A 24,597-nucleotide genomic window follows, 5' to 3' on the forward strand; every position below is an offset into this window, starting at 1 on the left:
CATACACCTGCAGGCCAGAAGAGGGAACTAGATCACATTATGGATGGCTGTGAGTGACCATGTGGTTGCTGGGAATTGAACTCAGGACCTCTGGAGGAGCAGTCAGTGCTCTTATACTCTGAGCCATCTCTCCAGCCCGCAAAAGCAAGTTTTTTAAATTGTTTTTACAATTTTTTTTCTGCCTAACTCTATAAAGATAAAAACAAAGGGACACAGAAGATTCAGCTCTGCTCTCTGAGCCCCTTCAGTTCAGGTCTGGACGGGACAGTGGTCACAAGTGGGTTACATGCTGCCCAACATGGTAACGACTAGCCCTACATGACTACTAAGTAATTTAAATATGGCCAGTGCACTGAGGACCTAAATTTTTATTGTTAGTTAAAAGCAACAAATGTATGACCATTGGCTATTAACTGGACAGCACAGATCAAGGATAGCATCTCTGACACTAGAAGCTCTCTAAGCTTGGGAATGGGAAATTTTAACTACACACTAAGTAAGTTATGGTGTACTAACCAGGGCACAGAGAGGCTTGTGGAAGCTGAAGCACCAACCAAGGACCATGCACGGACTAGACCTAGGCCCCCTACACAGATGGAGCCGATGGGCAGCTCATGGTTCATGTGGATCCTCTACTAAGGGGAACAGGGGCTATCTCTGACAAGGACTCTGTTAGCTGCTTTTTCATCACTTCCCCTGGCGGGGCTTCCTTGCCAGGCCACAGGGGAAGAGGACAGGCTGAGTCTAAATGCTATTTGATGAGCTAGCTGTGGAGGGTGGAGAGGGGTGGGCTCCTCTTTTCTGAGGAATGGGGGGGAGGGGAACTGGGAGGAGAGGATGGAAGGGGCTACCACTGGGATGTAAAGTGAACAAATAAATTAATTTTTTAAAAAAGTTATGGCTTACTTCAACTCAGAGATCAAATGCTACCAATTCAAAACTGCATGGCTAAAAGTAAGACATATCCTCTGTTCTCGCCTGAGAGAGACACAACAAAATGCCTATCCACTGTTGAGAAGACCAGTGGTGGTGTCGACACTCACCTTGGTCAATTGTACACACTTGTCCAGTAGTTTTGACAAGAGTTGGGTAATCTCTGTAGTAATAATCCATGTAAGGCTCTAGTTTTAAGTCCCTAGAACATTAAGAACATACAGAAACAAAGGTGTTACAGCAGCCCCGTCAGCTAACATTGCAATTTAAAAAGCTCAGTTATGGAAAGCTTTCAAACCTAGAGTATCTTCAGGTGTAGCTGGTGTCACACACCCAACCTTCTGTCTACACAAATTTCACGAAGGTCAAACTAGAGAAAGAGCACCCCTTGCTCCTTCCTGTTGTTTACTGGCTGTGTGATCATCAGCAAGTAAGCTCCACAGACCACAGAGACGCACCTCCTAACTTACTCTGAGGCTTCCTGACTGTTTTGTTTCTCACACAGAATGGTCTCCCTCAGATACAGTATTCCCACCCGAGTCTTCCAAGCACTAGGATTACAGGCATGTGCCTCGACTCCTGACTACTACAGGGTTTGAAGAATAAATAATACATATGTGGAAAATACAAGGCATGGTGGCACACATCTGGAAATCCTAACACTGAAAGGTGGTGGCAGAAGCATCAGAAGTTTGAGGCTGGCCATAGTTACAGGGACAGCTGCTATGTATTTCAGAAAGCCAGGATCAGGGTTTGGAAAAACTAAATTACAAAATGGTGTTTGTGATGGCAATGATCTGTCCTTAGGGAAATGGATCATCAAATAAACATGCCATGTTTTTAAAAAGTATTTCAGGATCCTCTGGATCACAGAAGTCAGAAAATGTGCTATCGTCTTAAGAGGCTGAAATGCCAACTTTAACTTAGTTGTCACCGAGGGTCACAAAGTCCAAACAATAGTAAGCATGACTGCAGGAGTATAGTGCCAAACAAGGGGTTATACTGTGAGAGGCACCTACTCTTTGCAAGACACCAGAGCACAGCGGCTAACGCAACACTGCCATTCTTGCCACACACAAGTGGGACAATTTCCCCATGGCCACGCAGGACAAGCATTTGGTACTTCATCCACAGCCACATTTTCCAAGGGAAAGCACCATGTGACTGTGGGCACCGTGACAGAACACAGACGCAGGATGCAGCCAAGCAGCTTGTCAGAACAGAAAGCCCAGACAGGCCACCTTCACCCTGCTCCTTCTGACTTTCACTGAATCTTAAGATAAAAACTGAAAATCCCAGGATGGCCGCAGGCACACATGCAAGCAGCATCAACAGTATTGTGCTGTGGTGGCCTGAGAAGGGCAGACTGCAGGGTGTGTCCACTGAAAAGGCTGCTATGACCTATCACAGGAGGCAAGTCCTCCGAAGCCTCCTGCAGTTCCTGACAACCCCTACCTTGCCAACTGAACCAGGAGGTCAACGAGGGAGCAAATCCCTTCTCCCATTAGAGTGTTCAACTTGAGCTCTTCATAAACCAGGTGAAGGACAAAGAAAATGGCAGGAATGTGAGCAAAGAGCAGAGTAGAAGAATCCAGACTGAGGTTCTGCGGCACATCTTCATCTCTCGCCTTGGAAATCTCCAAAGCACTCAGACACAGAGATCTGTTCAGAAGATGAGACTCGACGTTGTCATGGTAGTCTGAATTCAGTAAATACTCCCAGTCCTAAGAAGAAACAGAGGACAGTGATTAGTTATATAACGCCTCTTGAAAATGTCACTGAAAATAACGGCAGGGATGATAGGACATGGTAATGCACGCTTTTAATGCCAGCACTCGAGAGGCAGAGGCAGGCTGGTCTCTGTGAGTTCGAGGCCAGCCTGGTCTACAGAGAGAGCTCCAGGACAACCAAGGCTACACAGAGAAAGCCGTCTAGAAAAAAACAAAAAACAACAACAAAGACAAAACCCACAAACAAGCAAACAGCAGGGGGCTGGAGGGGTTCACCAACGCTAAGAGTACAAACTACTCTTGCAAAGGACCTGAGTGTGACTGCCAGCACCCACATTCGATGGTTCACAACCGCTTGTAATTCAACAAGGAATTCGACATCTCTGGACCCCATAGGCACGGTCACTCAAAGACAAAAACAAACTGGAAACAGCCTCATACACCTATCAACAGAAGGAATGTAAAACAAACTACAATACAGTCATTCCACTAGGCAATAAAAACGAACACACAACTGATACTTAGACCATCATGGATGAATCAGCAATATAGTATGCTGAATGAAAGAAACTTTATGTAGGCCGGGCATGGTGGCGCACTTGGGAGGCAGAGGCAGGCAGATCTCTGTGAGTTCGAGGACAGCCTGTTCTATAAAGTCCAGGCAAACCTAGGCTACACAGAGAAACCCTGTCTTGAAAAACAAAAAAAAAAAAAAAAAAAAACAAAGAAAGAACAAGAAGCTTTATATATACCAGAATATAGACTGTATTATTTCATTTATATCAAATTTTACAACAGGCATAACTATCACGTGGTCAAAAAATTCAAGACAGGGCTTGCTGGAGGAAAGGGGGAAAGGATCAGTTACAAATGACACAGACAGTATGAAATGTCCTGTGCTCTGGGCCACTTCGGAATAAGCCATGGAATCTGCGCTATTTAAGCCTAAACCAGAGCAATGCTACATAAAAGGTAAATGCTGTCAAATAGTTTGATCAATTACCAATACATACTTACAAGTCCACACTGAAATCATGCAGCAATATATTCATTTATAGTAGTTTTTATATGATTAAAGACATAAGTAAATAAATGATAGAAAACCTAACAGATTCTATCCTTCAAAATAATGTACTCAGAGGTAAAATAAAGCAAAAGATACTGGCAGACTGATAGGAATATCAGACATGGAACATCAGTACAAGTCTCCACAAATCAGTAACATCAGCAAGAAATAACAATGCTTACGTCATCAGATCCAGTATCAGAAGGCCTCGCTTTTTTGGGTGCAATGACTGGGGAAAGTGATCCTTCAAAGTCGAACTGAAAAGTAACCGCAAGGCAGAAGACAAAGTCATGACTTTATTACTGTTTACTAGTCAGGTTAGGAATTCAGACAATGCATACAGTAAACCTAGATCCCCTGTTCGGATCTAGCCAATAGATAGCTCGTTCTCCACTTTTGTGGGGGGAGTGGAGGACTGCCCCTGGCATGAACTCTGGTGGGGAGCTGACCACTTCTCCTTGGTGGGGAGGCCGGGCAGCACACAGAGGAAGGGGAAGCAGGCTATGCGGATGAGACATGATAGGCTGTGGTCAGATGGTGGGGAAGGAGGTCTCCTTCTGTCAGAGTAATGTAGGGGAAGGGAGGAGGGTGGAGGAGGGAGGGAGGGTAGGAACAAAAAGATACAAGTGAGGGGATAACAATTGGGATGTAATCTGAATAAATTATAATAATAAAAAAAGAATTCGGGTATCTGTTCTGCTAAGTACAGAAACTGAAGAAAGTCACTAACACTCTTTTTTCACTAGGAAGTACAGTACAAAGCTCTTCTAAGTGACCCTGGGCTAAATCGTGTAGTAAAGCATTCAGCACAGTGCCTGGGCTCAGAGGTACAGTAACGGTCATTTCTTTTTCTCTCCTTCTCTGAAGATGCAAATTACATCCACACAAGAAAATACCAAAAATCACATAAGGAGTCATTACTTCTCTCTACCATGTTATAGAAATGAAAACAAAAAATTAGTAAGTCTGGACTAAAGAGAAAATGAGCACCATGAAAGTCACTGGACCACTTCATCCCACGCTTTGATCTAAAATAAAGGATGACAGAAGTTCAATGCGTGGCCCATCTAATAAGTGTCAAAGTGATCTGGCCTTGAGAACTGACTTTCAAGCTGGCGAGTCCAGCAAACCTACAGTTCTACTTACTAGAGCGGCTACGGCTGGAGAGTTGCTTGACCACAGCTCAGGACTAGCTTGTGCATACACTAAGATTTATCTGGGTTTTGTTTGTTTTAAAGGGAATTTCTTCTCACCCTGGACCATCATGCAACATGGAAGTGCGTGTGTTCAGTCCTTCCCACCAATGAAAATATGGGATGAGCTGGTTTACTAACCACTCTGTCAGAACAGAGGCACACGACTCTGTCAACAAGCTCCACTGGTTAGCTACACATTTAAAAAAGTCAAAGGAAGCTGGGCACAATGGCACACATCTTTAATCCTAGCACTAGGGAGGCAGAGGCTGGTGAATTGCTGTGATTTCGAGGCCAGCCTGGTCTACAAAGTGAGTCTAGGACAGCAAGATAACATAGAGAAACCCTGTCTCAAAAAAAAAGAAAAAAAGTCAAAGGATACATAATCATGATTTTTAAATCTTTTTGCTCTTTCTCTATGTGATTAAGCAGGAGCAGGCAACCACTGTGCCACAATCACTTAGAATAAAAGTCAGCTCTGCCCTCACTGGAAAACTTTTCTTAAGTACACTACACTCAATAGACCAAACTCAGTACTGAGGGCACTCACTGCAGTAACTGTTCACTGAGCACGCCTAAGCCATGCGCCACAGGACAGTGAACAAAGCTGAGCAGAACTCCTTGTCTCCCTACAGCTTCCACTCCAGTAGAGGAGGGAAGGACACAGGTAAGTAAAGTATACTTAACAGATGTGCTAACAGGCAAACAGAGAGAGGGACACAGGCACGTGTAACAGACAGGGCAAGCAGTGCTGCAGTGAAGCCTACAGGCCAAGCATGCCTTGTCAGAAGGAAGCATTTTCCGTAAAGGAAGCAAGTGCAGATGTCTGAGTGTAGACCACACTTGGAAAGCTTGGGGGACAGAACAGAGGGTCAGTCAGGGTGGCTGGCAGAGATGACAAGGGGGTGGGCTCACAGGACACAGCGCAAGTTCATGGCTTATATCCCGAAGGAGTGAGGACTGACTAAAGTGACCTGACTTTATCAGGCTGCTGAGCTGAGAAGGGAGCAAACACAAGTGAAAGCCTCCAAATAGCTAGTCAAGGCCTCATTATACTTTATTCCTGGTTGACGAGTGAGAGCCTGGGAAAAGACAACCATCCTCACTTACACAGAAATAAGATGCTACTATCCCCACCCTGCAAAGGGTCACAACACCACAATCAATCAATGTGGTAATGGGCACTTCTAAACAATACTTGCAAGAATATTGATTAGACACCCCTTCCAAATGTTATCTGGCTTGATCTCTTAAAGATTTGTTTCTTGAGAAATAACTAGATACATGATTAATGATTTATGTGTAAGAAACACTGGCAAATTACTCAACATAAAATAACTTTTCCAATAAGGCCCAAATATTAGCTATTTGTTTAGATAAGACAAAATGGAAGGTTTTATGTAAAAGGCACCATTAAAAATGTCTATAGCAGCTATTCCAAGGAGTAGGGGATAACTGCTTGCTTCTTCCTCCATTTTCCAAATCTACCTCAGTAAGAAGATACACTGTTGTAATGAAGAAGAAAAATCTTTTTTTTTTTTTTTTTTTTTTTTTTTTTTTTTTTTAAGTAGAGCTACTAGCACCAGGCCAAAACATACAGGCGAGTACATCTGAGTTTTGGAGGCAAAGGCTAAGCATCTCCTACGCTGACTTCTTCACTGTCCCAAGCATAGCTATCTGGAGAGTGGTCTCCAGCAGAGCACACACCCACACTGAAGGCACTCTGCTGCTGTCGTCCTAGATCACCTATGGGGTCTGCAGAAAAAAAGCCTCAGAACCTGAGGGCAGCACATGGCCGATTGCGCCAACGGTGTTTCTCAGGCTGAAGCACTTCAAATGAGCAAAGTGCATGTCCTTGAGAGCTCCGAGTCACCTACCAACAAAACCCAGAAACCCAGAGCACTACTTTATAGTCATTTTACAAAGATGAACTGAGAAAAGGTCAAAATCAGGCTTTAGGAACGCACGACTACAATCCCAACCCTTGGAGGACAGAGTCAGGAAGGTGGTGACCAAGAGCAGCCTGAGCTATATACACAACAGGACTTTGATTTTAAAAAGAGAGAAAAGGTAAAATGTGCATTAACACATTATAAAGATTCAACCCCTATGAGTATTTGATTCATGGTGTATAAGTACAGCAAGCCTGAGTATGATTCCAAGACCAGGAACGAGGCACAGCTATTACTAAGTCTGTCTGCTAGGTCCCTTGAGTACTGCATTCAGAACGGAACAGATGAAGAAACCAACTGTACTTACACTTCGGGTCCATGCTAAGCGGTCTGTGTTATAACCCATCATGTTCAAGAGACAAATCACAAACAAGTTCCATTCTGAGTGATAGCTGGGTCCTCCTGGGGCACTGTGGACATTGTACCACTTGACGAGCACCTGGACTGCGACCTCCTTTGGCAGGATGAACTTAATTGCTTGCAGGCACGTTTGTACTATTAAAAGCAAACACTGATTTTATGTCTGTCTATGTATGTACTTCCCTCCCCTTTTCAAATGGGAAAAGTTCAAGCTGCTATTATGTCAAAGCCAGCCCCTAGAAAAAGAGAACTGTCATTAAGGAGTCAATCAGGCCCACACATTGCCTCTTCAGTGTCAATCACTTTAAGCCAACTACTGAACTCAACAGGGATCACAGGCAATCCGAAGACAGCTGCCAGATGCCTAATTTTGGAATAGAAATAATGTGAGTACACCACCCACTTCACCTAAGAGAATCCTGATTACAACCACGGCTCCAACACTTAACTGTTTCCTTCCCACTCTCAAAACTGTTCTAGCTTGAATAAAGTATACTCTATAAAAGAAAAAATAGCTAATTTCTACACCAATAAATGTTCATGGAATACCAATTAAATCTTTTCGTAGACACAACATGGAACATGGGTGCTTACCAGCAGAAATGCTTACGGGACATGGCAAGATGTTTTAAATAAGTGAACATTCCTGTCAACTAAAACTGCAACTTTTAATTTCTAAAATGTCTTCCCTCACCATGCCATAAATGGGTTAGGCAAATGCTATAAAATATATACTATTCTTAGTGGTGCCAAGACACTGGTGTGAACATCAGTTACAGTGGAGAGAGCCACGGGCACTGCCTGCCGCACACAGCACAGATGTGCTGGTGGGAGCCCCTCCAGAGAGCAGCAGCTTTCGCGCTGGTCCCCTCCCCTCCCCCACTGTCACTGACTCTATCTTTAGCAGCAGCTTGGCCCTCATCAATCTGCTGCATGAGCACAAACACTGCCGAGACCAGAAGCAGACAGCAACGAATCTTACAAAACCAAACAGGCAAGGGCGTTACGGCTGAAAACAAAGCACAAATAAACCAGATGTTGCAGAGGAATCACTGCTACAAACAGCAACCGGAGGCTGCAGGGCGGCTCAGCAGCCAAGACCATGAGCTACTGCTGTAGAGAGCCTGGGTTCAGTCTGTAGCTTCCACACAGCAACTCACAGCCATCCATAACTCTCGTTCCAGGGGACCTGACGCCCTCCTCTGGTCTCCATGGGCACTACACGCATAGATATACATGTAGGCACATACTCACACACACACACACAAAAGAACAGCAACCATCACCATAAACTAAAACTATACAGTACCTAATTCCGAGGTGGCCACTTCAGGGATAGTGATCCTGACCATGGAGCCATTACTAAGTTCCTAGTGAAAGGACAAAAAAAAAAAAAAAAAAAAAATGGGCACTCTAAGTCTTTAAAGGCTTAAAATAATAATAATAATAATAATAATAATAATTTTTTGCCTGTCAAAGCAAAATCCAATAAAATAAATTGCTACATTTTTCAATGAGAAATGAATGCTTCTAACTAAATAAGCATTTTTGCAAAATACTTTGGAAATTTTTGTTTTAATAAAGTGTTTTTATACAAACAAGACACCATCATTCAAAAGTGACATTCACTGAAAAGACAAAGGCATGACAATATGCAACTGATGGATTAAGTACGCTTGTTTTATAAAAAACTGTTAAATATTTTTATTAATTACTTGGGAATTTCATCCAATATCTTTGTATCACAGTCAGCTGCTGTTGCTCCCCTAACTCCTCCCAGATCCTCCGACTTCCCTTCCCGCTTTGTCCTGTCCTCTCTTCTTAACGACCCCCAAGTCCAATTTGTGCTACCCATAAACTCCTGGATTTGGAGCAATTCACCAATGGGGTCACCTGATCAGGGTCACACCCTTAAAGGAAACGGACTCTCCCTCCCCCAGAAACCACTGACTCCCCACAGCTCCTCAGGAAGTATGGGGGTTCAGATAATAAGTACAGAATTACATGCCTTTTATCCCAGCACTTGGAAGGCAGAGGCAGGTGGATCACTGTGAGTTCGAGGCCAGCTTGGTCTACAAAGCAGGTCTTGGACAGTCAAGGCTACACAGAGAAACCCTGTCTCGAAGAACAATCAAAGAAACAAACAAAAAACAGAATTAAAGGAGACTAGAACAAAATGATAGTATGTCTTAGAAATTATGAGACATACAAATGGCAAAGTAACTCAGTGGTTATAGCAATTATCTTGAAAGGCAGCAACCTGTGCTCAGCTTACAGCCCACATGAAGGCAGGAGAAAACAAACTCCACGAAGCTGCCTTCTGACCACATGCACGCACACCCCACACACATGCGCATCAGATAACAACAGTAAATGTTTGTAACCATGGGGCGTCCGTTTTCATTTTCACACCTAATTTTACATCCTGCCAAACAGGAAGTGTCAGCAGCTACTCCAGCCTCTGAAGAGGACTTACCAGGGTGACTCTGTTATGAACAGGGTCCCGCACGGAGTGAATGTAAGTTCCGAGCTGCTGGAAAGTGCAATCCTCGTTGTAGAGAGAATCATTAAGTTTTGAAGAATCCCTCAGTTCTGGAACTGGGGACAGCAGAACCACCTACAGAAAGTCACAGCACAACACAGTGAGAGACTTTTTTGAGAATTAAAGAATAAAGAACTGTATTTTTGCATATGGCTTGATGGTTCTAACCATTCTCTTCCATGCTGATGATGAACCTGCAGCAGGCCGCCTCTCACAGAAAACTACATATACACACACGTATACACACACACATATACACATACACACACACACATACATACATATATACACACACGCACATATACATATACACACACGCACATATACATATATACACACACACATATATACACACACACGCATATACATATATATACACACGCACATATATACACACACACGCATATACATATATACACACGCACATATACATATATACACACACGCACATATACATATATACACACACGCACATATACATATACACACACGCGCATATACATATATACACACACGCACATACATACATATATACACACACGCACATATACATATATACACACACACATATATACACACACACGCATATACATATATACACACGCACATATACATATATACACACACGCACATATACATATATACACACACGCACATATACATATACACACACGCGCATATACATATATACACACACGCACATACATACATATATACACACACGCACATATACATATATACACACACGCACATATACATATACACACACGCGCATATACATATACACACACGCGCATATACATATACACACACACGCACATACATACATATATACACACGCACATATACATATATACACACACGCACATATACATATATACACACGCGCACATATACATATATACATATATACGTATGATGCCCTTCAAGTGTAGACACCTTGTCCCTAGGCGCTCTAGCCTGGTAAGCACAGCTACCAGCCTCGTTCCCCTATGGCACCCAATAGTCTAAGGGAACAACTGCTGCTAGTGACATGCCATCGCTTACACCTTTGCAGGCCTGCCACACGCCATCGCTTACACCCCTGCAGGCCTGCCACACGCCATCGCTTACACCCCTGCAGGCCTGCCACACGCCATCGCTTACACCCCTGCAGGCCTGCCACACGCCATCGCTTACACCCCTGCAGGCCTGCCACACGCCATCGCTTACACCCCTGCAGGCCTGCCACACGCCATCGCTTACACCCCTGCAGGCCTGCCACACGCCATCGCTTACACCCCTGCAGGCCTGCCACACGCCATCGCTTACACCTCTGCAGGCCTGCCACACGCCATCGCTTACACCTCTGCAGGCCTGCCACGTCACTCTCTCCCTTTGCACATGCACCACGCTCAGACCTCTGTATCTCTCTTATACTGACAGATTTCACTCAGCCTTCCTACCTTCACCCCTAAGAGAAACCCACCTAAAACAAGTAAGGACTTGAGAAACTTCTCCCAAGCATACAATGCCAAGGGATCTGCACTCAGAACACTTTCCTTCCCTCCATCTTCTTCAAAACACGTTGGTAGGATTGTTGATCTGCTGGTCCTAGCTTTACCACTTATTGCTAACTTTGCACCACTAAGCACATCCACCTATAAAGTGAGGACCAAGTGTCTATAGTACAGTTGCTAGAATAATAACGATAAAGCTTTAAAATGAGTTATTCTTACTGCCCCACCCAACACAGCACCTTCTCACTCCACAGATCTGTTGAGTCTTTGGCTCATGTGTTAGGTGATGGAGAAACACCGATCAAAAGATCTTCTAGCTGGACAAGGCATGGCATACCTGCATCATCGGGAGCTCCAGGACAGGCCAGCATGGGCTACATGTGACCCTCAGAAAAAGCCTTTGCACTCTCCTGTGTCCGTGCCCTTGCCCTGAATGGTCCTTTATTTACCCTTCTTACCCCCAGGATTCAGGCAGGAATGACGTGCCTTAAACAGTGTACATTCCCTTCAGTGAAGGGAGAAGCATTAACACCTTCTGTTCCTCACTTAGAACTCTTTTAAAATAATAATAATAATAGTTTATTTTATTTTATTTTACATGGACGGGTGTGAGGATGCCAGATCCCCTGGAACTGCAGTTAAACAGTTATGAGCTGCCATGTGCTGGGAATTGAAACCAGGTCTTCTGGGAGAGCAGCCAGTTCTTAAGCACTAAGCCATCCTACCCTAAACAATTAGGATTTCTTTTCTTTCTTTCCTTCTTTTTTTTTTTTTTTTTTTTAAGACAGGGTTTCTCTGTGTATCCTTGGCTATCCAGGACTCATTTTGTAGACCAGGATGGCCTCTAACTCAAGAGATCCGCCTGCCTCTGCCTCCCAGAGTGCTGGGATTAAAGGCAAAATTATGCAGACCACACATCTACTACAACCTGAGAAATTGTGAAATCGCTAGGTTAAAAAAAAAGTATCATTTTCACCTCTCCTCATCTTCAAAGAATACCTCTGATAGCACAAAAGAGATCAGCATATAGGAACCACCACTTGTACTTGAAAACATGTACCTAAACATTACCTAAAATTAAATTAACCATGCAAAGAAATAATCCTTGGCCAAATTTCTTTAAATGATGATTAACATTTGAGAAGACCTAATCTGCTTCTTACCTCTTCCATTGATCCAAGTAATTTGCTGAGAGGCTTGGGAGTGCTAACACCATCAAGGGGGGTACTAGGCCGAGGCATCACGTTGGACATCGTCAGGGAAGGAGCCGGAAGTCCAGGAATAAAAACTTTCCCCACCTTGAGCAAGATGAAGATAGCAGGGAAGATGTCGATGAATAGAGACTATCCTTAAGCTGTATGTATAGGCATGTGAGTTAAAAATTCTTTACATGTGTTGGTGTTCACGCTCACCGTACACAACTGAAAAGCAAAATGCACATTAACAACCTTTCAAATTCTACCAGCCAACTGTGAAATCCTAGGTATAAATTCTCTCTTTGATTCAGGAAATTTTTTTGGCAAAAAGTTGGAAAGGGATATTAATAAGTCAAGATAATATATAAAATTTCATAAAGTATGTATCAAGAATTGTATTTATAACCCTTTTTATATAAAAATTCAAAAATGAGGAAAAGTAAACCAACTGTTCTATAGTGACTCACACATAAGTGCAGAAGGTGACAATAAAATCAAAGGATGGCTCATGGGAAAAGGCAGGGTAGTGTGTTGGGGCGGCAGGTGGCAGCTGCATTCAGAGAACATAATAAAGCTCCTGGCAGGCCAGGTATGAGGGGTGGGTGTGGAGGTGGTCCCCAAACCTGTGCTACTTAGTGAGACTCTGCCTTTAAAACAAATAATAATGCATTAATACAAAAATAAGAGGTACTGGCAATATATTTCCTTCATTGCTCTTCAGACTAAGTATGTATTTTTACTTGTTATTTTTGATTTCTTGAGTCATTACACAGCTCTAGCCATCCTAGAACTCACTCTGTAGTCCAGGCTTACCTCAAACTCACAGAGCTCCACCTGCCTCTGCCCCCGAAAGTGTCGACATTACAGGTGTGAGCCACCACACCCGGCTTAAGTATGGTTTTTTGGGGGGTTTTTGTTTTTTTGTTTTTTTGTTTTTTCGAGACAGGGTTTCTCTGTGTAGCCTTGGCTGTCCTGGACTCACTTTGTAGACTAGGCTGGCCTCGAACTCACAGCGATCCACCTGCCTCTGCCTCCCGAGTGCTGGGATTAAAGGTGTGCGCCACCACGCCCGGCTTTTAAGTATGTTTTTAAATTTGACAAATGTTACAAAAGGAAGCTGCAACCAGCATATATAGCAGTGAGCACACTGAAACACCACAACAAGGCTGGTGCTTCCCAAAGCAGCTGGTCTTCCATTCCCAAACTGGATTCCAAGACTCCCTAGCCATAATAAAGGTCCCCATTTGGTGGTGACAGGTGCATGCCAATGCACTTAACAGTGAGCCCTAGTCCAAATTAGGACTGGCCTCCACAGTTAGCCTCATTTTCCACAAGCATCTTCTACCAAAGAGGGAGGCGGGTCTACCACAAGCACGAAGCACTGCTTTCAACTTACCCGCACCACGCCAGTGTACAGCACCAGGTTCCCGCTGCCTTCTAGCACCAACATGGTGTCTATCTTCTAAAGAAAAAAAAAAAAGGCAAATCAAAATCTCTTGTATTCTGAGTAAATTAAAGTAATTTCCAGAAGTCTGGTAGAGCACAGTAGTTTCGCCGTGCGCTTACCTCCACCGGTGCAGCGTCTTTCGCATGTACGTTAGTGACAGAGCCAAAGATAAGCTGGGTCTTGTCATTACTCTCTTGAAACTTTACACAGCTAAAAGTGAAAATGAAAACGAGCAAAAAAGGTGAGTCTTAAGAGTGTCATGTGGGCTGGCCATGGCGGCACACTTGGGAGGCAGAGGCAAGCAGGTCTCTGAGTTCAAGACCAGCCTGGTCTACAGAGTTCTAGGCCAGGACTATACAGAGAAATTCTATCTTAAGAGACAGAGACAGACAGACACAGAGAGACAGAGAAACTAGTCTGTGTTCACTACTGTTGGAGAACAAGAGGACAGATAGTATGGGATGGATACAAAAAAGCAGCAAAAGGAAAATCTTCACGGTGACAAGGGTATTTTCTTGTCTTTATTATTATGTATACAGTGCTCTGCCTGCATGTACCTCCTTGCACACCAGAAGAGGGCACCATATCTCATTTTAAATGGTTGTGATCTACCTTGTGGTTGCTGGGAATTGAACTCAGGACCTTTGGAAGAGCAGTCAGTGCTCCTAACCTCTGAGCCATCTCTCCAGCCTGACAAGGGTATTTTCTATCAACTGTTATGACTGTTACACAAATCTGCAGATATGAATACATGTAAGACAAAAGAAAGATGTGTGGGTCATACTAATACCAGTTTCCTGATTTTAGAAACGTGCTATAGTTACACAAGACAATACCACTAGGAGAAAAAACTGTATGGGGCCAGGGAGCTAGAAGGCTCAGCCTAGGTAAAGGCCGACAACCGCGTGCAATTCTAGCACCATGCAGTGAAGGAGAATAGATTCCTCCAACTTGCCCTCAGACCTCCACAGGATGGACGGACGGACACACACACACACACACACACACACACACGTACACACACACACACACACACACACACACACACACACTAATTTTTAAAACCCTCAAACTTGAAAGGAATTAATGGTATAGAAGGACCACTCTATAATTTCACAGCTTGCTGTGAGCTATAGTAACTTCTAAGTGAAAAGGTCAATGGGTAGACAAAACACGGGAGTAGGCACTACTGATAGGAAAGCAAGTGTGGCTAGTGACATGAGAGATGATCAATATCAACAGCATCAGGGAGGGGCTGGAGAGATGGCTCAGAGGTTAGGATGACTGACTGCTCTTTCAGACAATCGGGTTTGGGTCCCAATATCCACATACTAGCTCGCAACCATTTGTAACTCCAGTTCCAGGGGATCCGAGATGCTCTTCTGCCAACAATCTTTGTGGGGGACCAGGCATGCACACACCAAGTACACAGACATACATCAGACAAAACATACATACACAGAAAATAATTATTTCTTAAAAAAGCATTAGGGAAATATAAATAGAAACCACTTGACACTTCATTAGGGTGACTACCATCAAAGATGCTAACAACGTACAACACCATTAAGGAAAAAGAGACCCAAGCCTTCACATACTGGAGGAAGAAATGCAAGGTATGGCCCTTTTGGAAATCAACTGGCCAATTTCTTGAAACGTTCAACATGAATTTACCAGCCAGTCCAACAATTCCACCTCTAAGTGTCCACCCAAAAAAGCATAATTACTTATGTCCACCCAAAGATATTTGCTCACAGGTTCCTAATTCACAGTGGCCAACAAGTGAAAACAAGTGAGGGTAGTGGTACCCAGAGGGAGGCAGAGGCAAATGGATCTCTATGTGTTCAAAGCCAACTTGGTCTACATAGAGTTTCAGGACATGCAGGGCTACATAGTGAAATAAACAAACTATCCATCAATTGGTAAATGGGTAAATGTAACCAATCTATACAATGAATACTGCACAGTGACACTGAGGAGGCTCTCATTCATGTCCCAACAGGGTGGATCCTAAAAATCACTGAGAAGTCAAACAGTTGATATCACATACACGCATGTGTGAGAGTGGTGTTAACAAATGCCTTTAATTCCAGCACTTGGGAGACAGAGGGAAACAGATCTCCCCCAAGTCCCAGACTAGACTGGGCTACAAAATTTATTGATAGATAGATAGATAGATAGATAGATAGATAGATAGATAGACAGACAGACAGACAGACAGAACGAACATATGATGATAGATTACATAAAATATCCAGAGAAAACCTGTAAGACAAGGCAGAAAGCCTCCCAGAATGACTGACTGGAGCTGGGAACAGGGCGAGACTAGCTGCAAATAGCAGAGGGATTCTCCATGGTGACAGAAATGTTTAAGCCTGAACTGTGGTAGCTGGTGGCTACACAACTCTATAAATTTACTAAAAACCATGAAACTGTGTACTTAGTACCAGTTAATCGTATGAGGCACGACCTACTTCTCAATAAGGCTACGCAGGACAAACAGAAAGGGAGAGAAGCAACTGGTCCTGCGCTCCTTGCGTGGTAACGGGAAACAGAAACACTTACCGTAACTGCAGCTGGGCCTCCACTAAAAAGCACAGGAACTTCTGTCCACACAGGTCAGTTGTTATAAATACCTTCGAGGCTTGAGAATTTTTCTCCCTGAAGTAGACACAGTAATAAACTGTCAGTATTAGTCCAAATCTACCTCAGTAACTTAAACATCTTTGAAAACATTCTACAAGAAAGCTAAATACTTCCCAGATCAAGCAATAACCACGACACAAAAACCGCACGTTTCGTATGTGTGATCAGCTAATGCTTCTAAAGCTCATCTTTCCATGTTCAGACTCCCGGTCTCTCTGTCGTGTCGTTTCTCTGTGTTCAATGCTTTCTCTACTTGAGTTTAGCCCACTCAAGGACTCTCACATGAAAGTCTTACTCTAGGACTAAGCCCTAAGAAGGAGGATGCAAAGGGTTAAATGAGGGCCAGGAAGAGGGCACAACCAGAAGGCGCTTGCCATGCAAACGTGAGGATGGAGTCTGGGTTCCCAGAGCCTGACTAAGTGTCAGGTGAGTGCGGCAGTCCAAGTGTAAACCCAGCACTGAGACGAGGGGTCCCAGTAACAGGGTGGCTAATCAACAGGTCAGACTAAGCAACTCTGGACTCAACTGAGAGACCTTGCCTCAGTAAGTAAGGTGTAGAGGAATCACAGAAGACTCCTGCTATCAATCCCAGACCTTCTTATGTCCATACCAGTGTAAGTGTACTTGCAAACATACATGTGCGTGCACACACACACACACACACACACACACGAAAAAAATCATTTTTACTCAGGGTTAGGGTTAGCGTTATGTAGATAGGTAAAAAGCCACTAATCTTTTATATATACAAAGCAACAAATTTGGGTGACATACATTCACAGACTACTTCTCATTACATAGTTCAATGAATGCAGAACATCCTTAGGCAGCTCCTCAAAACATCCTCCAAGTCTATGCTCACTTTTGCACCATGCTTCCCCACACCCCTCAAGCCTGTAGAAGTGACCTGACTAGTGTCCATCTCTGAGGTCAACAGTCAGGACCAAAGAACACCAGCACCTAGAAATACTAGCACCACTTTCTTCTTGAAATGTTTGTGTGTTCGTGATGTCCCTGTTGCTACTCCCACCTGACTTTGCTTTCTGTCTCCCTGGAGTCCTTATTGCTTCCTGTCCCCCTGTAGTCCCTAGCCTTCTACACCACTCGGTTTTACCTTGTTAGTAAATGACAGACTAATGTGAAAATTGAGTGAATGTTTAAAAACCCTGACTAGGAAGACTCACACTATGCATATCCACCATCACCTAACGATTCCAGAATTAACAGGAGCCCTGCAAACTTCTCTACAGGCCCTTCAGGGACCCCACAGGCTCTCCAGGGACCCCACAGCCCCCCAGGGACTCCACAGGCCCCCCAGGGACCCCACAGGCCCCCCAGGGACCCCACAGGCCCTCCAGGCACCCAAGAGCTCGCACTCGACACTCAAACTCTTTAAATCCTAACACCTGTAGCCTGTTCTGCTCTTTGTGTGTTTGCTATACATGTGTAACAGGCCTAAAAAGCAACCACTCTCCTGCCTCTTCATTCTCAGTCTGTCCCCATCCCCACAGAGCAAAGCGCACACACACCCTCTGAACTGCTCTTTAGACCACATTTGCCTAGCATGCCCATCTTCTCCAAGCCCTGACTGCAGAGCAGTAAGAGCTCCAGTGGAACTACCTTTAACTATGTATTGCACTATTACTAAACAACCTTATTAATTAGCACACACACTGGCATGTGGCTGAATTCATTAACAAATTATCAATGAAACCATAAGAAGATTAGGGTTATTTATTTCTGAAAAAGTAGAGCTGACATTTAACACAAAGACAAAAGTTACTAAAAACGGCTAGAAAATTTCAAACTACATGTGGTGGTTTAAATGAGGTTGCCTCTACCTCCCCCAGGCTCAAATTTCCATGTTTGGCCCTGGTTGATGAGCTGTGAGAGAAGGGTTAGGAGGTGTGTCATAAGAGATGGGCTTTGTGGCCTCCTCCAGGCCCAGGGTCTGGCTCTTTCTCTGCCTGCTGCCTCTGTATGAGGCTGAAAAGCTACTGCTCCAGCACCATGCTTGTCTGCCTCCCCCCACCATGGTAACAGACTAACCCTCTGAAACTGTAAGCAAGCCTCAATTAAATGTTCCTTTGTAAGTGTTGCCGTGGTCATGGTGCCTTTGTTTACATCAATAGAACCCTGACTATGACGGTACAGAATTCAGTGTTTTGCCCCAAAACTTCAGACACCTCAAGTTCAAAGGTTACTATCTTAAAAAAAAATTTGATGACAAAACATTTTGTGTCACTTTAGTATCAATTATTCCTCCTAAAATTAAGGTGGTAAAATGTGTGTCTCTATATAGTTTATGTTTATGACATGACTGAAGTTGAAAGATGCTTTAAAAGTTTCACACATATTTGGCAAGCACTCTACCACTGAACTAAACCACCAGGCACAACACCAAACATTTTCCAAAAACATTAGTAACGTTTTCCTTTGAATATAAAGTTGTATTGGCCAAACCTTATATTAGGCAGCGTCTCAGTCCACAGGTGGTCAATGCACAGCTCAGGGATAATTGGCTCTGTCTCTGGAGCCAAGAAGGAGTCGCTGAAACTGCCACTCGGAGAGTGAGAAACACTGTGTCTCTTTGGTGACTGATTATGGCTTGAAAGGTTGAATCTTTGCACCCCTGAGAAGGAGTGCACACCTAAGGCAGGAGAATGAGCACGACTGCAAAACACAAGCAGAGAGAGGGCATCACCATGAGCAGCGTCTCACACATGCGGTGACACGTCTCCAGTCCCACCCACAGGAAGTACTTATGGAGCAATGCCACTTACAGACGCTTTCAGAATTAAGCAGCTTTGGTTTGTTTGGTGGTTGGATTTTTTTTTTTTTTTTTTCCTTTCACGACAGGGTTTCTCTGTGTAGCCTTGGCTGTCCTGGACTCCCTTTGTAGACCAGGCTGGCCTCGAACTCACAGTGATCCACCTGCTTCTGCCTCCCAAGTGCTGGGATTAAAGGCATGCACCACCACGCCCGGTGCTTAAGCAGCTATTTAAATGGTTCATCCTGATGCACTTTATGATAGCCTAAAGCTTTACTTAGAACTCATGTTAAAATACACTCGTACAAGACACAGAGGAGCGAGCCTTTAATCTCAGCACTTGAGAGGCAGAGATAGGCAGATCTCTCTGAGTTCTAGGCCAGCCTGACTTCATACTGAGTGAGTTTCAGGGCAGCCAGGGCTTTACAGAGAGGCACTGTGTGTGTGTGTGTGTGTGTGTGTGTGTGTGTGTGTGTGTGTGTGTGTGTGTGTGTGTGTGTGTGTGTGTATTATATATTATATATATGCATATATATTTAGAACTGAAAATGAGTCTATTTCATTCTTCAGAAAATAAATGGTTTAATCATTATTCGCAAAGGTCTAAAGTATGTTGCTGTACTTTCAGACATACACAAACTAACAAAACTATGTCCATGCAGCCCCATCCTTGTGCATCTCTGCCAATAAAAAGACATGTAGGCAGGTATGCATATATATATATTACCAAAAACAAAACAAAAAATCATAAATTAAGGTTTAAAAAAAAAGCTAACAAAATATTTGTAGAATTACATGTTCATCCAACTGCTGCCACCTCATGGGAGAAACAAAGCAACCTCACAGCAGCTTTAGCAGGTTCTAAATGCAACCAAACTGGGGCATCGTGGACTTAGAATTCTTAAAGTTGCCATAATTGGGTTTATGCCTACTCTCCCTAAAAACTATACAAGAGTTGTCAAAAGAAACCTTAAATCCTTCCAAACACGACAGAGCTAAAAAAGCTTTGGATATCTTGTTTAAAACAAAGAAAGACACCCACCTTAGAGCCGCCATGTTGGAAATGGAAGGAGAGCGGGAGTGCAGGCTGGGTGAGGAGGCTGAGCGACTCTGGCTGTGGATGGAGGAGTAATTCTGGAAAGGCGAAGCCACAGGGGACTCGCCTTTGGAGAGGCTCCTGAGGTGTGCTGTGAGGGAGCTGCTAGTGGCCGCATTCTGCATGGTCCCTGCCTGCTCAGGGAACTTTAAAACAGCATTCTCTTCCTTAGGTCAAGACGAATGGGGAAAATGGAAAACAATTAGAATGAGGAGGTGACTCCCTTGAACATACACGGTAGACTTGAAAATGTGCAAGGGTTCAGGGTTCGCTATCTCGCACAGGGAGAAGCAGGGTCGGTCACCCTCACCTCTGGCTTTACCCTCCGCAGAGTCCACACAGAATGCACATTCTGAACAGCATCATAGGTCATTACGATGGAGGGGTCAATGTTGAGAAACACAATTTTCACTGCAGGATCGACGACATACTGCACCCGTGATGAGCCAAACAGACCTGAAAATCAAAGCGGACATGGGCAGGCACAGAACAGAGGCTTTGCTCTTTTAAAAGAGTTCTCCATGAAGAAAGCTCTCATCGTCCTAAAAGGAAAGGGAACCAAGACTGAAGTACAAACCCACTCAATGTTATCTGACAACAAAATTTAAATATGCTGAATGTCAACTTCCTTAAAATGCACTCAACAAGACGTAGTGACTGTTGCACTTTGACTCACACATATACAACTCAAATGCTGAAGGTCTGCCCTGATTCATCAATAAATTCACCAGCCAAAGGCCAAGGATGCACATGCCTTCACCCTTCAACAATCAACCTCCTCTTCTTCATCTCGTTTCTCCTCTGTTTGCTTGGTTCTCTGGTTTTTCTGAGACAGGGTTTCACTATGAGCTCTGGCTGTCCTGCCTGGAACTCACTAGGTACAACAGATGAGTCTCAGACTCACAGAGATCTGCCTGTCTCTTCCTCCCAAGTGCTGGGAGGCACGCCACCACGTCCAGCCTACAGTCAACTACTTTGGAGATTCCAATCATCTACTTGGAAGGTCTGACTTGTGCACTGGTTCTACTCTGTCCTCTGTAATAACTAATCCAAAAGTAATGAGCAATATGTATTTTACTTATTACAAAGGAAGTTGCTCCTGCTCTGTCCAGTTATTTTTCTATAGCACCACAAACCAGTTCCCATATCCTTGACAGCTTCTTTCTCAGTTAAAATATTGGAAAATGAAAAAAAATGATTATTGTGCAGAAACAAATTATTTTATAAAGAAAAAATAAAACTAGCCAGACATGATGACACAAGACCTTTAATCCCAGCATTTGGGAGGCAGTGGCAGGCAGATCTCTGTGGATTTGAGGCCAGCTAACCCTACACAGTGGGATCCTGTCTCTAAAACATAAAAAAAAAAAAAAAAAAAGAAATAATAAAATTAACCACCATCCCCCTAAAGTTAGAGGGCTTTTCTTTTTAGGAAGGAGGAACGGGACTGGAGATGGCTCAGCCATTAAGAGTTCAGTTCCCAGCACCCATGCCAAACAGCTCACAAGCACCTGGAACTCCAGCACCAACGATCCAATTGTACCCTCTGGCCTCTGTGGGCATCTGAACTCATGTGCACATACCCACACATGGACACACACACATACACATAACTAAAAATAATAATAATAAAATCTTTTAAGAGAGAGAGAGAGAGAGAGACACACACACACACACACACACACACACACACACACACACACACACACACGCACAAGCTTCACTGTGTTGCCCCGGCTGCCTGAGAAGAGGCAGTCTTAGCTGCATCAGCAGCTGGACTAGAGGTACACACCACCACACCCAGCTTCCATCCATTAGAATCTTACCTTCTTACTGCTTATCCATTATTCAGAACATCCTACATAATCACTTTTTTTTTCCTCTGTGTAGTCTTGACTGTCCTGGACAAACTTTGTAAACCAGGCTGGCCTCAAACTCACAGAGATCCTCCTGCCCCTGCCTCCGGAGTGCTGGGATTACAGGTGTGTGCCACCACACCTGGCCTTTTTTTTTTTTTTTTTTTTTTTTTTTTTTTTTTTTTGGCTACAACTTTAAAAGGACAGCTTGCATATTTACATGAGAAGGACAGTGGCTTGATTTAGCCATGCTCATGGATGCAGAATGTAACACCTCAGTGACATTTGCAATGTACAAGTATAAGACTATAAACGTCCTTCTAGTCTTCGGTCTATTATCTGTGGGTGCCTACTCACGTTTGGTAAAGCCTAAACTTAAAGCCAAGCATACAGGAACACTTGAGAAATACTCGAAGTGTGGAGGAGTCTCAGTAAACTTGAACAGAGCAAGTGAAATACTTAAAGGTCCCAACAATTAGGACCTGTAATTTATCTCAAAAAAAAAAAAAGCCTGGCGTTGGTGGCGCACGCCTTTAATTCCAGCACTTGGGAGGCATAGGCAGGTGGATCGCTGTGAGTTTGAGGCCAACCTGGTCTACAAAGTGAGTCCAGAGCAGCCAAGGCTACACAGAGAAACCCTGTCTTGAAAAACCAAAAAAAGAAAAAGAAAAAAACTTTAGTTTATCCAAGTACCAATCATTTTCATATTTTTAAAGGTCAGTCACCTACAGGCAAGTTAACAAACATCAGTGTCTCTAACTGATTTATATGCCTTAGTTTTACTGAAATAACTGTTGTTCTTGCTGTCTGTTCCTTTTTTTTTTTTTATTTAAGTAATTTATTCAGAGTATATCTCAACTGTTATCCCCTCACTTGTATCTTCTTGTTCCCCCCTCCCTCCCTCTTCTGCCCTACTCCCCTCCCCTAGACCTCTAAAAGAAGGGGACCTCCTCCCCCATCCTATGATCACAGCCTATCAGGTCTCATCCTGGTAGCCTGCTTACCCTTCCTCTGAGTGGCACCAGAGCCCCCACCAATGGAAAGTAGTCAAACAGGGGGCACCAGAGTTCTTGGCAGAGTCAGTCTCAGCTCTCCCACAACTGTGGAGAATGTGCTGTCCATTGGCTAGATTTGAATAGGGTTGTCCTTGCTTTCAATGAGTTATTTTCGTGATAAAAGTTTCTTTTATAACACGCTTACATTATCTTCTGATAAAACAAGTCACTTTTAAAATAAACTTTACTTTTATTTCCTCCCTCCCCCAATGTCAAAACAGAGCTTTATGTAAAAGAATATAAAAGTTCACTTACTTCCAGATTTACAAACAAGTGGAGTTATCTCATCGAGTGGGTGCAGCATGCTGAACATTGTAGGCAAAGGTTCTCTAGCAAACAAACACACAGACAATCACCGACAGGAGAACGGTGTGCACCTCAGTGCTAACAGGCAACTTGAACACTCCTGTTACCGCTTGACACGACATGCCCTCAGAGGCTCACGTTTGAACACTTGGTCCCCAACTGTGGCACTGGTTAGGAGACTGTGGAGCCTTTGGGAAAACAGGGCCTGTCTGAGAGGCACGGGCCAGCCCTGTTTCCAATCCCTCGTTTCACTTCCTGATCTGCCAAGATGTGCAAAGCCTCTGCCACACAGCCCTCCCATCAGGAACTCTGTCATGTCTTCCCTGAACCAAGGGCTGAAACCCTGAAGCAAAGTAAGTCCTTCCTCCCTCAAGGTGAATGCCAAGCATTCTGTCACAGCTACCATCTCAAAAAGCAACCTTCTAACCTCTTCATATACTGTCTGTCATGGCATCCTCTGTTTTAGTTCTAAAAATATCTTCCTGTAATAATTCTGTACATATAAACATAGAACGAAGCTGACTCGTCCAGGGGGGACATGCAAAGAGCAGCCAACACATCACAGAACCCAGAGAGAGCAACAGGCATAAGACAGTTGTTCACTCATTTCTCCTAATGGCAGCATGCCTATGGTATCTAGAAATTTAATTTCCTATGCTTGTTCATAAATGGGTACATTTTTAAAAAGAGAAAAATACTTTAAGTAATTAAGTCTGCAATTTTCAGAAAGCTAAAGAGGAGGGAAAGGGCTGGCTTTCTATCAGTGCAGAGACTAAAATCTGAAACATCTCTGACACAGCAGGTATCTGCTTTCACACACAGTGTTTGTCCAGCGCCTTCCTCCTCTTACTGAGCCCCCAGTACACAGGGAGGCGTGAGCGGTAAGCACACATCGACGGGCAGCCACCACTAACTGTGCGTTCTCTGAGAGTCTGCTTAGATCCCAAGAG

General features: G+C 43.8%; 1 protein-coding gene across 1 annotated transcript in view; it reads right to left on the reverse strand.

Moving 5' to 3' along the window:
• Nucleotides 1-24,597, reverse strand: part of Anapc1 (anaphase promoting complex subunit 1) — a 77,757-nt gene that overhangs the window by 45,481 nt on the left and 7,679 nt on the right. Inside the window, exons 7-20 of the mRNA XM_051144593.1 lie at nucleotides 23,597-23,670; nucleotides 20,741-20,886; nucleotides 20,377-20,597; nucleotides 19,028-19,237; nucleotides 16,484-16,579; nucleotides 14,038-14,128; nucleotides 13,868-13,933; nucleotides 12,439-12,573; nucleotides 9,711-9,851; nucleotides 8,544-8,604; nucleotides 7,182-7,369; nucleotides 3,912-3,986; nucleotides 2,389-2,657; nucleotides 1,044-1,135 (exon numbers count right to left, since the gene is read on the reverse strand). Coding sequence (XP_051000550.1) covers nucleotides 1,044-1,135; nucleotides 2,389-2,657; nucleotides 3,912-3,986; nucleotides 7,182-7,369; nucleotides 8,544-8,604; nucleotides 9,711-9,851; nucleotides 12,439-12,573; nucleotides 13,868-13,933; nucleotides 14,038-14,128; nucleotides 16,484-16,579; nucleotides 19,028-19,237; nucleotides 20,377-20,597; nucleotides 20,741-20,886; nucleotides 23,597-23,670 — 1,865 coding nt within the window. The remainder of the gene's footprint in view (nucleotides 1-1,043; nucleotides 1,136-2,388; nucleotides 2,658-3,911; nucleotides 3,987-7,181; nucleotides 7,370-8,543; nucleotides 8,605-9,710; nucleotides 9,852-12,438; nucleotides 12,574-13,867; nucleotides 13,934-14,037; nucleotides 14,129-16,483; nucleotides 16,580-19,027; nucleotides 19,238-20,376; nucleotides 20,598-20,740; nucleotides 20,887-23,596; nucleotides 23,671-24,597) is intronic.

The sequence above is a fragment of the Acomys russatus genome, chromosome 4 (assembly GCF_903995435.1).
Source record: "Acomys russatus chromosome 4, mAcoRus1.1, whole genome shotgun sequence".
Taxonomy (NCBI): Eukaryota; Metazoa; Chordata; class Mammalia; order Rodentia; family Muridae; genus Acomys; species Acomys russatus.